Raw genomic sequence first — 12,387 nt, 5'->3', positions numbered from 1 at the left:
GAGAGGTGCAGAGAAATCTGGAGAAGAGACATTGGCGGCATAGATTGAGATAGTGAAGAAGAGAGAGATTGGGACACGTTCCTGTTCAGCCTCTGCAGCTTCTTCTGCATCGCTGACGACTCCTTGACTCCGGCAACGGTGGCCGAGCTCTCCGCCGCCGACTTTATCGTCCATCCTCATCAGCACGGCCTGCTCCACCATGTCCCCGTCCGTACTCACTCGGTTCGACTCGGCTCACTCCTCTAGCTAAGGTAAAAATGTTTGGAGAGGAAAGGATGAGATGAACTAGAGTTCCATTGTGGTGGCTGATGAGGAGGGTTGTAAAACATTTTTACTCTAACGGCACCGTCAACTATGAAATTACATTGAGCCCCTATTTTGACCCATTAAGTGGTTCTCCTCGCGCCACGTCAACCCTGCCAGTGGCTGTAAGTTGCAGCCTGCGTATTCCAGAACTCTCCTTTGTGAAGTAGAAAATGGGTGTACAACCCACGTTGGTTATGAAATCTGTGACAAGATAGGTCCCTATGTGTAGCTATTTGCAATGTGCACGGGTGCATGCACATAATGGTTACCGAGAGAAGGTAATTGATGTGTAGTAAAGAGTTTGTCAGTGGGCACATGGGTTCAAAAGACTCTAGCAAAACAACAATTAATCAATTATGATTTTGCAGAGGCATGGTGGGTATCCATCTCTGATAGAGCCTGGACGTAGGTATGCACATATATAGCATAGGCATGGTGATATTTCAATTATGCTATAGCAACCAAGTGTGTTTGTCATGCTTGACATGTATGTGCATTAAGGAAGCCATGTGATATTGTCATGGTAATGGACCCGGGTGATATTGCATGTAGTAGCTATGTACGTACTAAGAGCATCTGCCACCGTACCCTATCTATATAGCCATATTTGGCTTATCACATGGGAATATTCTAGAGAATCTTTGATCACTCTTGCATGAAGCTCCCACCATAAGCCATAATTGGTAAGCCATATGTTAATTCAAAGCCATATGCATGCTAATTCAAAGCCAATAATTTAGTCCGAATATATTCAATATTAGGCTCAAATGAAAGATTTCAAGGTGAACTTTGCAATGGTATAGTTTTTATTATTAATAAATTTATAGACATAAAATTTCAGTAGAAAAGAAAATTGTAACTAAAACGGAAAAAGGACACAAATGGAATAAAAATGCTGTCAGTTGAATGAAGAGGGGTAAAAGATGAATAAAAGAAATAAACAATATTTTATTAAATGATATGGCTTACCAGATTGAAAGCCATAAATGGCTTGGATGTTGGACCATACGGCAAAAAAAATTTTTGGGAAATGTGGAATGGCTTACCGTGGGAGAGGTTGATAGGCTATATATGGGTTTATTGCTTACCATGGCAGATGGTCTAAGAAACCTATACTTGACATGTGTGCCTCCTAGGATTAAAATAGGCATGACGCATGGCTTTGTCAGAAGCATGTTTCTAATAATTAAATGATCTTTATACATGCTGCCCTTTTTGACTTTGATCTTTTGTAAAAGAGTAAGGCAAGGACTTATCTGGATGAAGAAATTTGTTCAATACGGTGCTCTAGCATGAGAGCACAAGCCTGAAACAGACAGAGGTTGAGCAGGTTGTCTCCAGATGAAGATTGGCTTGATATATGAAGGATTGGGCTGTCGTAAATGGGGAACTCCCGTACTTGAACTCCAAGGTCCTAGCGTTGCAAGTATGCTCGTTAATCAAAGCACAGGGCATCCGGTTACTGGGAGGGTGGTGCCGGGTCAATGAGTTACCGGAAGGGTGGGTGTTCAAACCAACTTCCTTGGGTGCCCAGAGCAGAACCATTCTCTTCCTTTCAAATTTTTTTTTTTTGAACGGTACTTTGCCGAATTGAATACCAGCTTCATGAGTTTCAAATGTTGCAAGTAATAGCTCAACCCCAACATCTGGTATCAGAGCTTAGTCTGATCAAGGCTAAGCTGGGTATTGTGATTTCTGAAAAAAGAAGAAGAAGAAATTAATCAAATTTCTTGAAGAATCAACCATGGCAAGTTCAAGCTCAAGTGGTGATCTTCGAACTCCAATATTTGTTGGAGAAAAGTTCGATTTCTGGAGAATCAAGATGAGGATAATCCTCAAATCCTATGATATTTGGTATCTAGTTGAAGATGGTTTTGATAATCCAGCAAATACGGAAGGTTTGACAGAAGCTCAGAAGATGGAGCTGAAATCAAACATGAAGAAGGATGCTAAAGCTCTTGCAATAATCCATGGAGCAGTCTCAGAGGAAATCTTCCCCAGAATCTCAAATGAGGAGACTTCAAAATCTGCGTGGGATGTTCTAGACGAAGAGTACAGAGATACTACTGAGGTTAGAGCTGTGAAACTTCAATCTTTACGTAGAGATTTTGAATATACTAGAATGAAAGATGGTGAATCTCTTGAAGATTATCTCACTAGGCTAACAGATATAGTGAACCAAATGAAAGCTTATGGAGAAACTCTAGAAGATAAGAGAGTAGTTCAAAAAATACTTATTAGCTTATCGGAGAAGTTTGATTCCATAGTTTCTGTTATTGATATGACAAAAGATATTGAAACCTTAGGGGTTCAAAAAGTCATTGGTTCTCTAAAAGCCTATGATCAAAGGTTGAATAAGCGTGCTGAAAGTGCAATGGAGAGTGCCTTTCAAACACTTAGCCTTAGTTCAAAGAATTCTGATCAACCTAGTTCTTCTCAAGGCAAAAGCAATGTGCCTAAGAAGAATTGGAAAGGCAAAAACAAGAAGTGGGAAAAGAAGAGCAGCAATGAAGAAAAGGGTAGTTCAAGTTATAGTGCTATGGTGAAATGCAAAACTTGTGGAAAGTTTCACATTGGTGTTTGTTGGTTTAAAGGAAAGCCAAAATGTCAAAACTGTAACAGGTTTGGACATGTGCAAAAGGATTGCGATCTGAACAAGCATCAAGCAAACTTCACCGAAGAGCAAGACAATGATGGCAACATGTTCTTTGCTTGTCAAGCAGCAACTATACCGGAAAATGAAAATGTTTGGTTTGTTGATAGTGGCTGCAGCAATCACATGACAGCAAATCAGTCCATTCTTGTGGATATTGATAAATCTGTGATCAAAAGAGTAAAGATGGGCAATGGTGATCTAGTACAAGCAAGAGGAAGAGGAACACTTGTTGAAACAAAGAAAGGAAGAAGATTCATAAGAGAAGTGTTGTTGGTTCCAGAATTGGATCAAAACCTTCTAAGTGTTGGGCAACTTCAAGAGAATGGTTACCCGGTACTTTTTGATGATAATTTGTGCACAATCTATGAAAAGAAAAAGAAAATGCAGATTGTGGCAGCCATCAAGATGGAGAAGAACAGAAGTTTTCCTATCTCTTTCAAATATCCAAGCAACATGGCTTTGAAGGTTGATGTTCTAGATTGACTCTTATTTCATTGGGAAAGGCTTTCAAAGAAGCCATAATGAACCTACTCTCTACATCAAGATTGAAGGTAAAACTAACATCCTCATTGTTTCATTATATGTTGATGATTTAGTTTTTACTGGAAGTGATGAGAGTTTGATTAAGAAGTTCAAAGAAGAGATGATGAAAAAATATGAAATGAGTGATTTGGGTCTGCTACATTATTTTCTTGGAATTGAGATTTGTCAGAATGAAGATGGCATATTCATATCTCAAAAGAAGTAAGCAAAAACTATCCTAAAAAAGTTTGGGATGGAAGGATGCAATTCTGTTCCTACACCATTGGTGGTTAATGAGAAACTTCAAAAAGAAGATGGAAGCAAAGAAGTGGATGCGTCAATTTATAGAAGCTTAGTTGGGAGCTTATTATACTTGACTGCAACAAGGTCAGACATTATGTACGCTGCAAGTTTACTATCAAGATTCATGCACAAGCCTACTCAAATTCATTTTGGGACAGCAAAGAGGGTACTAAGGTACATTCAAGGTTCAATAGATTTTGGTATTATATTTGAAAGAAATGTGGTGCCAAAACTATATGGATTTTGTGATAGTGATTGGGGAGGCAGTGTTGATGATTCAAAGAGTACTTCTGGCTATGCTTTCACTCTTGGAACAGGTGTGTTCTCATGGCAATCCAAGAAGCAAAAGACAGTTGCTTTGTCTACTGCTGAAGCTGAGTATGTATCAGCATCATTGGCAACTTCTCAAGCAATATGGCTGAGAAGTATCATGGAAGATGTTGGTGAAAAGCAAGGAGAACCTACTCCAATACTTTGTGACAACAAATCTGCAATTGCGATGGCTAAGAATCCGGTGTTTCACAACCGAACCAAGCACATAGCTCGCAAACATCACTTCATCAGAGATGTTGTTGAAGACAATGAAATTGATGTGGTATATTGCAGGACGGAAGATCAAGTAGCTGACATTTTCACCAAGGCATTGTCAAAAGAAAAGTTCCAGTATTTCAGAGAGCTACTGGGAGTCAAGAAACAAAGCATTAAGGGGGAGTGTTAAAGTTAATGCTTTATTCATTATGTTTTTCCCTTTATGCTTTAACTCAAGTAAAACTCAAGTAGTTTTTGTAAAACTATAATTACTTTGACTTTTGTGTCTAAAGGGTATGTCATATAGGACAGCTCTGTTAGAGAAAGAGAGAGAATCTGATCAAAAAAAATATCAGAACAGAGCAGTGAGCAACAAAGTGTGCTGCAGCCTTTTTCTTTCAATAAAAATCATCTTCTTGCATTTCAATGTTGGGACTTTGGACTGCATTTTGCTTCCAATCCCAAGAGGCTTTTTCATTGAAGATAACATCTCTACAGATTATCACCTTCTTTTTCTTCAAATTGTAGAGTCTATAGCCTTTGCTTTGTGTGCTATAACCCACAAAAATGCACTTCTCACTTGTATCATCAAGTTTCTGCCTTGTTTCTTTTGGAACATAAGCAAAACAAACAGAACCAAACACCTTGAAGTGATTCACTGACGGTTTTCTGCCACTCCATGCTTCAAATGGTGTTTTATCTTCCACTGCTTTAGTAGGACACCTATTCATTAGGTAGACAGCAGTGTATACCGCTTCACCCCAAAATTCATGTGTCATCCCCTTCTCATGCAGCATAGACTTAGCCATTTCGACTATGGTTCTATTCTTCCTTTCTGCTACTCCATTTTGTTGTGGAGTGTAGGCCACTGTGAGTTGCCTTTGGAGCCCAATGTCTCCACAGAATTTATCAAACTCCTTTGAGTTGTATTCACCACCTCTATCACTTCTCAAGACCTTGATAAGATGCCCACTTTGCCTTTCCACCATCACTTGGAACTTTTTAAACACAGTGAACACTTCTGATTTTTGTCTCAAGAAATACACCCAAGTCATTCTAGAGAAATCATCAATAAAGGTTATGAAGTACCTGTTGCCACCATGAGTTTTTGTCTTCATTGGACCACACACATCAGTATGGACAAGCTCTAATGGTGTAGATGCTCTCCAAGCTTTCCCTTTAGGAAATGATTCTCGATGATGCTTCCCAATGGCACAACCTTCACACACTTCATTGGCTTCTTGAATTGTTGGTAAACCATGCACCATATTCCTCTGTTGTAGTTGCTTCAAACTCTGAAAATTTAGATGCCCAAACCTTCTATGCCAAAGCCAAGAGTCATCTACACCATTAGAGCTTGTCCATAGCTCAACCCCAACAGCAAGACGGGTCAGCGAGACCGAGACCGAGCACCAAGAGCAAAGGGTACCAATAAAGGCAGCTGGTAGTACTGGTGAGGGTAGGGGGTACCGGAGACTGCTTGACCAAGATGCCATTTTTTTTTTTTAAAACCTCGGACGAGTGATATATTCCCGGAGAGTAAGTTGGAGAGCGTCAGCGGGTACCGGAAGCAAGTTCTGGATTGGGTCACCGAGAGGTGAAAGCTGCCGGGAGTCTGTAGTTGCTGTTGGGAAGCGAAATTGCTTCTGGTGAATGAAAGTGTTGCCGGGATGCCTACTGATCTGTCGTCGGGTAGCCACTGCGAAGAGGTGCTGGGAAGGGTCTGAGGTGAGCTTGCCGGGATAGGCACTGTAATGGGCCTATCCCGGAATGAGGCTTGCCAGGATGAGGCTTGGGGGCCCGGAATGGTACGGGCCTTGATCGTGTTGGTGCGTGACCCTCGTTCCAGCAAAGATGATTGTAGCAGTTGTGCTGGCAATGGATTCCGGTCGACTTAGAACAGAGATTCCAGCAATGGTTTCCCGGCCTGCGTTCCCTTTTGATTTCTGCGAGGGGAGTGGGTGGGAGGACGTCCCCGATCGACAAAGGATGCCAACATGGTGATGCCTATAGAGCAACGGTGGAGAAAGGAGCCCGATATTGATGATGAGAAGAATATGTTCCCGGTCGGGAAGATGGTTTCTCATGCATACCCGGTTGGATTAGCGAGACTAGATGGAGCTGTTGTGTTGAGTCACTGCGGGGTGAAGAAGATGATACCGGTGAGTGCGAGCGAGAGATGCCACCGGGACGAGTAGCTGAGATTTTGGAATTCCCGATCGAGCAATATTGAAGCACCGAGTATTATGTAGAAAAATTACAAATTCATGACATATACTGATAAAAAAAAAAATCACAATTATTGCATGACAATAGTAATCATGGGTAGCCATGGCAAGGCAAAGTAGCAATACTTATCCAGCGAACTTGAAGAAGTAATGTAGAAATTGAAGTTCTGTTTGTATTGTGTGGTCAGACTGTCAGAGAGACCATATATGAGTGAAGCACTTGTGTTTAATTGGTGTGCATGGATATTTTTGCATGTATATATGTACGTGATACCATTGGAAAGACAAGTTAATTATGCTGGCTGCCTTGTCGTCCATAATTACAATTAAGCTTGTAAATCAGAGTTGTCTTTATTAGACTCAGTGACCCACATGTATATTTCTATGTATGCACCATGTAGTGGTGGACAACCAATCATGCATCAGATATAAATCATATGATTGATGAAGCAATGGAATGAATTATGCATGAGCCATAACATATGTATGAGCTAGGAAACTCATCACGTAGTTTCGTGTTGATACATGGTATCAGGCTTGTGGGCTAGCAAACATTAGTGTAGCAAAATTGGGCACGTGTTCGTGCCTCCAGCATATGTCATGAATAATAGACGCCACCGAGATCAGGAAAGCATGCAGACATTCGATAAACCAGGGGGAGATTAAATCAAAACCAAGACAATGAACTTATCTGGTTTTGGATATTCCTGTGGGATACAGAGAAGCAAAGCGAGTCCAAGCTCCAGGAAGAGAGCTCCAATTGAGAGCCTCGATTCGATCCTTCGCTGAAGCAAGGCCTGGGAGAGTACTGGGTTTGGCTTGCCGGGTGTACTGTGCAATTTCTTCTAGTCTCGCTCTTTTTTTTTTTGATGTCCCGGACAAGGAGACAAGGAAGCCCCGGAAGGATATGTGCAGGTACACGATGGGGTTGTGCCGTAGAGCCTTGTCAGAGAACCAGATGATCAACGGGAACTGAGGTAACCAAAATGAAGAAATTTCTGAGGTCGTCACCGGGATTTGAAATTTTGAATAGGTGATGATCTGAGTTGCCGGTATGGATCACCGGGACGTGTTACCGAGAGGTAAGGTTACGGGTGCCGGAAGCTCAAAGTTACCGCTGAGAGATGGAGTATGCTGGTATGGTTAATGGAGCATAGGTTCCCCGTCGACCAATCAATTTGGGTACCCGTCTTGGTCTCTAATGTGAGATAGTTCCAAATTCCGGTGGTCTGTGCTCTCCAAGTGGTGTCCAAATTCTGGGTGCCGAGAGCAAACGTTTTGTTGGAGCAACGGGTATATGTGAAGACCTAACGACCATTGGGATCAAGTTCCCGGAGGATAAACCAAGCTACCGGGAGATCAAGAAGCTGCAGTGAGGCCGTCTTGTGGTGATGACATGAAGTTGTCGCTGCCTTGCCGGGGAGATGAATAGGTGAAGATCTGGGGAGCCTAAAATTTTGGTCAGGAAAGTGAAGACCTTGTTACCGCTGAGGATAAAACGAAGTTGCTGGGAGATAATCACCGTGAGCTGAGGTATGAGGGCCTGCGGGTACCCGATAAGTCATGCTGGGTTGGGTTGAATCAGAACTCTCAGGGTACCGTGAGGAGAAGCTGTCGTGTAGGGTGTCGGTAGAGTACTAGTACCGGCAAGATATAATACTTCGAGCAGGTCTGCCGGGATTCGAGGCTATTGCTGGGACGTTGTAGAATTGCTATCAGGGAGCCACTGAACGAGATCCAAGTAAGGGTGCTGGGGGGAGGGATTACCGGGAGGTTGGGTCCCGAAATGGGTCAGCATGAGATATTGCTGGGATGGGTCGCCGAGATGAAGTTGCGGGTGCCGGGAGACAAAAGTGCTGGAGACTTGGCCTGATGAGCTATTGAGTTGATGAAATATGATGAGTCGGTTCAGGTACGCAATGGGGTTTGTCTGCATCAGTGTTGCTGCAGAGATGCGGGTGTTGGAAAAGGACGAAGAGTGGGACCTTCACAACAAGTCCCGGTCGGGTACTATCGAGAGTTGACCTTGGTTGTAGAAATGAGGATGCGGGGTCCTGCGCATACCCGCTCACTCCTTGTACCCGTACATGACTCATAGTACCCGATGGCTCTTTGGAGGCTTGGGTGAGATTGAGGGTGGGGTGTCTTGCATGTACCCATGTACCCGGTCACTCGTGGTACCCGTACATGACCCTTGCTCAAGGTCGGAGGTGTCTTGCACATACATGATTGGTGGTTCCCGTCCATGACCCTTGCTCAAGGTCGGAGGCTCGTACCCTAACTCCTAGGGACCCTCCTTCTAGCGCCAATGTTTCTGTATTAGAATACGGAACGGGAACTAAGCATAGATCATGGAGGGGAGAGAGAGAGAGACACACACACAAGCATGTATAGTGGTTCACCTTGCCCTTGAGGCAAGGCTACGTCCACTTAGATATTTCTACTATGAGTGAGGCCAAGTGGCCTTTGTAGTGATACAAGTGTTGGGATCATGGATCCATCCCTTCTAAGAAGGGGAGGACTTCCTCTTATAGCTAAAGGAAGTCCCCATCTAGTTTACATTTCCGATGTGGGACATAATACACATATTTACTTCTCTTGAAGGCTTTTGGAGAGCATGGGAGGGTGGCCTCCTGGCAAGATACCGGCCGACCTCCACCATGGCGAGGTAGCTTGGGTGTCGGTCTACCGGATGCATATTGTAGGCGGGACCTACCATGTCGCGGGGCCCACCTACGAGGTTGTTGCTTATGCTTGGCGGTATGTAATATAGGCGGTATGTACACTATGAATCATAGAGATATGGTGGAGGCAGGAGAAAAGTCAATGAAAGAAACTGCAACTTCTTCTTCGGCACTTGTAGCTACTCTTATCATTACTATTATGTTCGCTGCAGCTGTGACAGTTCCTGGTGGAATTAAGGGGGAAACAGGTATTCCCATATACGTAAACACAAAGGCATTTAGGATTTTTATGGTTGCAGATGTTATATCACTCTGCTCTTCCACTACTTCAGTAATGGTATTTTTGGGAATCCTCACATCACGTTTTGCAGAAGACGATTTCCTCACATCTTTGCCCACAAAATTGATTGATAATTGGCTTTTTAACCCTATTTCTATCTATTGGGGTCATGATGATTGCCTTCTCTTCTGCCATTTTCATTATGCTCCCTGAAAAACCATCTATTGTTATTCCATCTATCGTACTCGCTAGTATTCCAATTGCTTCATTCCTATGGATGCAATTTCCGTTCCTTCTCGAGATCATTATTTCTACTTATGGATTTGGGAGATTTAGAGTTTTTAAAAGGAAAGGAGCAAAGTTTGAGCTTTAATATTCTAATGTCATATGCTGATGTTTATCTTTGGTTCGCTACTTTGTAATAAGAAGCTTTGTGAAGATGAGACAGTTTACTTGCTTAGATCTTGTAATAAATATTCCAATTTCCAATTTTTAGGGTCAGGGCCTCCTTGGCTCCTTCAGTGTGTTAGTATGAACTTTCAGTCTAAAGTCTACTATGGACAATCTTTCTTGCTATCTCTACCATATTGGTCAACGACTGCAGAATGGTGTTTCATTACTCATTGTAATCGATTCATTATGAAAGAAATTATTTTTTGATAAAAAAAAAAACTTTCAATTTTTATTTTTGGGCCAGTGCATTACTCAAACATTTTGTATGTATCTTTTAGATTGAAATTTCTAGTTTGATATAAAAACGAATAATCCGAGTGCAATATTTAGATAGTGTTTTAGGGAATCGATATTTGAGAGAGAATTTGTTGTGCTTCATTGATAATAGGGACCTCTTTATATAGAGGATTACAAGCATAGAGATAGAGTTGTGCATGGAAACATAATCGTACATTGATTGGATATCTACTAAGATTCTTCGAGATTATATCTAATACAAACCCTATTACAACTAGAGCAAGTAACCTAGAGTTTGGGCCAGACACATATTCTGGATTTACTTGAACACTTCCCCTTGTGTCGCCCAAATGCGGTGCTCCTCTCGTTGCCTCATTAAAAATCTTGCCGAGTAACAAAAACTCAGTGGGACAAAAATAACCTCGGTCGAAGGGGAAAAAAAGCACAACACACCCTTCACGTTTCGAGATCAACATGTAGACATCTCCCCCTGATGTCTGCGTTTCCCGCTAATGACTACGATTATGGGAGTTCGGATAACTTCCGCAAACCAATGCTTGCAACATGTTTCTCGAATGTGGATTTAGGCAGTGACTTAGTAAACAAGTCTGCCACATTTTCCTCAGATCGAACCTGGTTCACTTTGATCTTGAAGAGCTTTTGTTGTTGCTGATTGTAGAAGAACTTGGGCGATATATGCTTGACATTGTCGCCTTTGATGTAGCCTTGTTTCATTTGTTCAATGCAAGCAACAGTATCCTCATAAATGCTGGTAGGCTCATCTGTGGTAAACTTCAAACCACAATTGCTTCAAACATGCGTAACTATGGATCTAAGCCATATACATTCACAAACCGCTTCATGAAGAGCAATAATCTTTGCATGGTTCGAAGAAGTAGCGACTAGGGTATGTTTTGTAGACCTCCAAGATATCGCGGTCATACCCATGGTGAATACATAACCAGTTTAGGAACGATCTTTGTGTGGTTCAGAGAGGTACCCAGTATCAGCAAAACCTTCCAAAACACCAATGTCGTTTTGGGATGGGAAGAGGGATCGCAGACCACTGTTGTTGGCGTTCTTGACATATGATGGGTCCGAATCCATTGTCTCTCTGTAGGGATAGAACAAACCCATATCAATCGTACCACTTAGGTATCGAAAGATATCTTTAACACTAGTCTAATGGCGTCGTGTTGGCGCAGAGCTATATCTAGCTAACAAGTTCACGACGAATGAGATGTCCGGTCTTGTGCATTGAGCTAAGTACAATAATGCACCTATTGCACTGAGATAGGGCACTTCTGCCTCTAGCACATCTTCGTCGTAATCTTTTGGATGGAATGGATCCTTCTTTGGATCAAGACTACGGACGACCATTGGGGTGCTTGAAGGCTTAACTTTGTCAGTATTGAAACGCCTAAGCATCTTTTGGGTATAAGTTGATTGATGAATCAGGATACCATCTTCACGGTGCTCAAGTTCCAAACCGAGGCAAAACCATGTTCTCCCAAGATCTTTCATCTCAAACTCGGATTTCAAGTGTTCAGCGGTTTCCCTTAACTTTTTAAGGGTGCCAATTATGTTCATGTCATCAACGTAAACCGCTACTATTGCAAATCCAGAACTTGTCCTTTTTATTAACACACATGGGCATAGTTCATTGTTAACATATCCCTTTCCAATCAAGTAGTTACTTAGACGGTTATACCACATCAGTCCGGATTGCTTCAATCCATATAGTGAGCGTTTCAATCTTATTGCAAACGCGCTCCGTGGTTTAGAGCCACTTGACTTGGGTAACTGAAGTCCATCTGGGATCTTCATGTATATTTTTGTATCTAGATCCCCATATAGATACGCAGTAACCACATCCATAAGCTGCATGTTCAGTTTTTCAGAAACTACCAAACTGACAATGTAGCGGAACATAATAATGTCCATTACGGTAGAATATGTCTCCTGGTAGTCGATTTCAAGGCATTATGAGAAGCCTTGCGCCACAAGGCGAGCTCGTTTCTCTCATTACGCTTTCTAACGAATACCCATTTATGACCAACTGATTTGGTGTTGGGCGGTATTGGCACAACTGGCCCAAATACCTTTCTCTTCGCTAGAGAATCAAGTTATGCTTGGATCGCATTTTCCATTTTGGCCAATCAGCTCTACGTTGACATTCATCAACGAAGC

General features: G+C 42.2%; 1 protein-coding gene across 1 annotated transcript; it reads left to right on the top strand.

The window, feature by feature from the left end:
* Positions 1-9,330: 9,330 nt before the first annotated feature.
* On the top strand, positions 9,331-9,720 carry LOC133722978 (ankyrin repeat-containing protein NPR4-like). Its single transcript, XM_062149819.1, has one exon. It carries the CDS (start codon positions 9,331-9,333, stop codon positions 9,718-9,720), a length of 390 nt encoding a protein of 129 aa, XP_062005803.1.
* Positions 9,721-12,387: the final 2,667 nt, after the last annotated feature.

The sequence above is a fragment of the Rosa rugosa genome, chromosome 7 (genome assembly GCF_958449725.1).
Source record: "Rosa rugosa chromosome 7, drRosRugo1.1, whole genome shotgun sequence".
Taxonomy (NCBI): Eukaryota; Viridiplantae; Streptophyta; class Magnoliopsida; order Rosales; family Rosaceae; genus Rosa; species Rosa rugosa.
The sequence above is the reverse complement of the archived record's forward strand: the minus strand, read 5'-3'. Positions and strand labels throughout refer to the sequence as shown.

What these genes read in the sequence shown, in the direction of transcription:
- LOC133722978 (XM_062149819.1), top strand. Translation starts at nt 9,331, where the DNA reads ATGAATCATAGAGATATGGTGGAGGCAGGAGAAAAGTCAATGAAAGAA.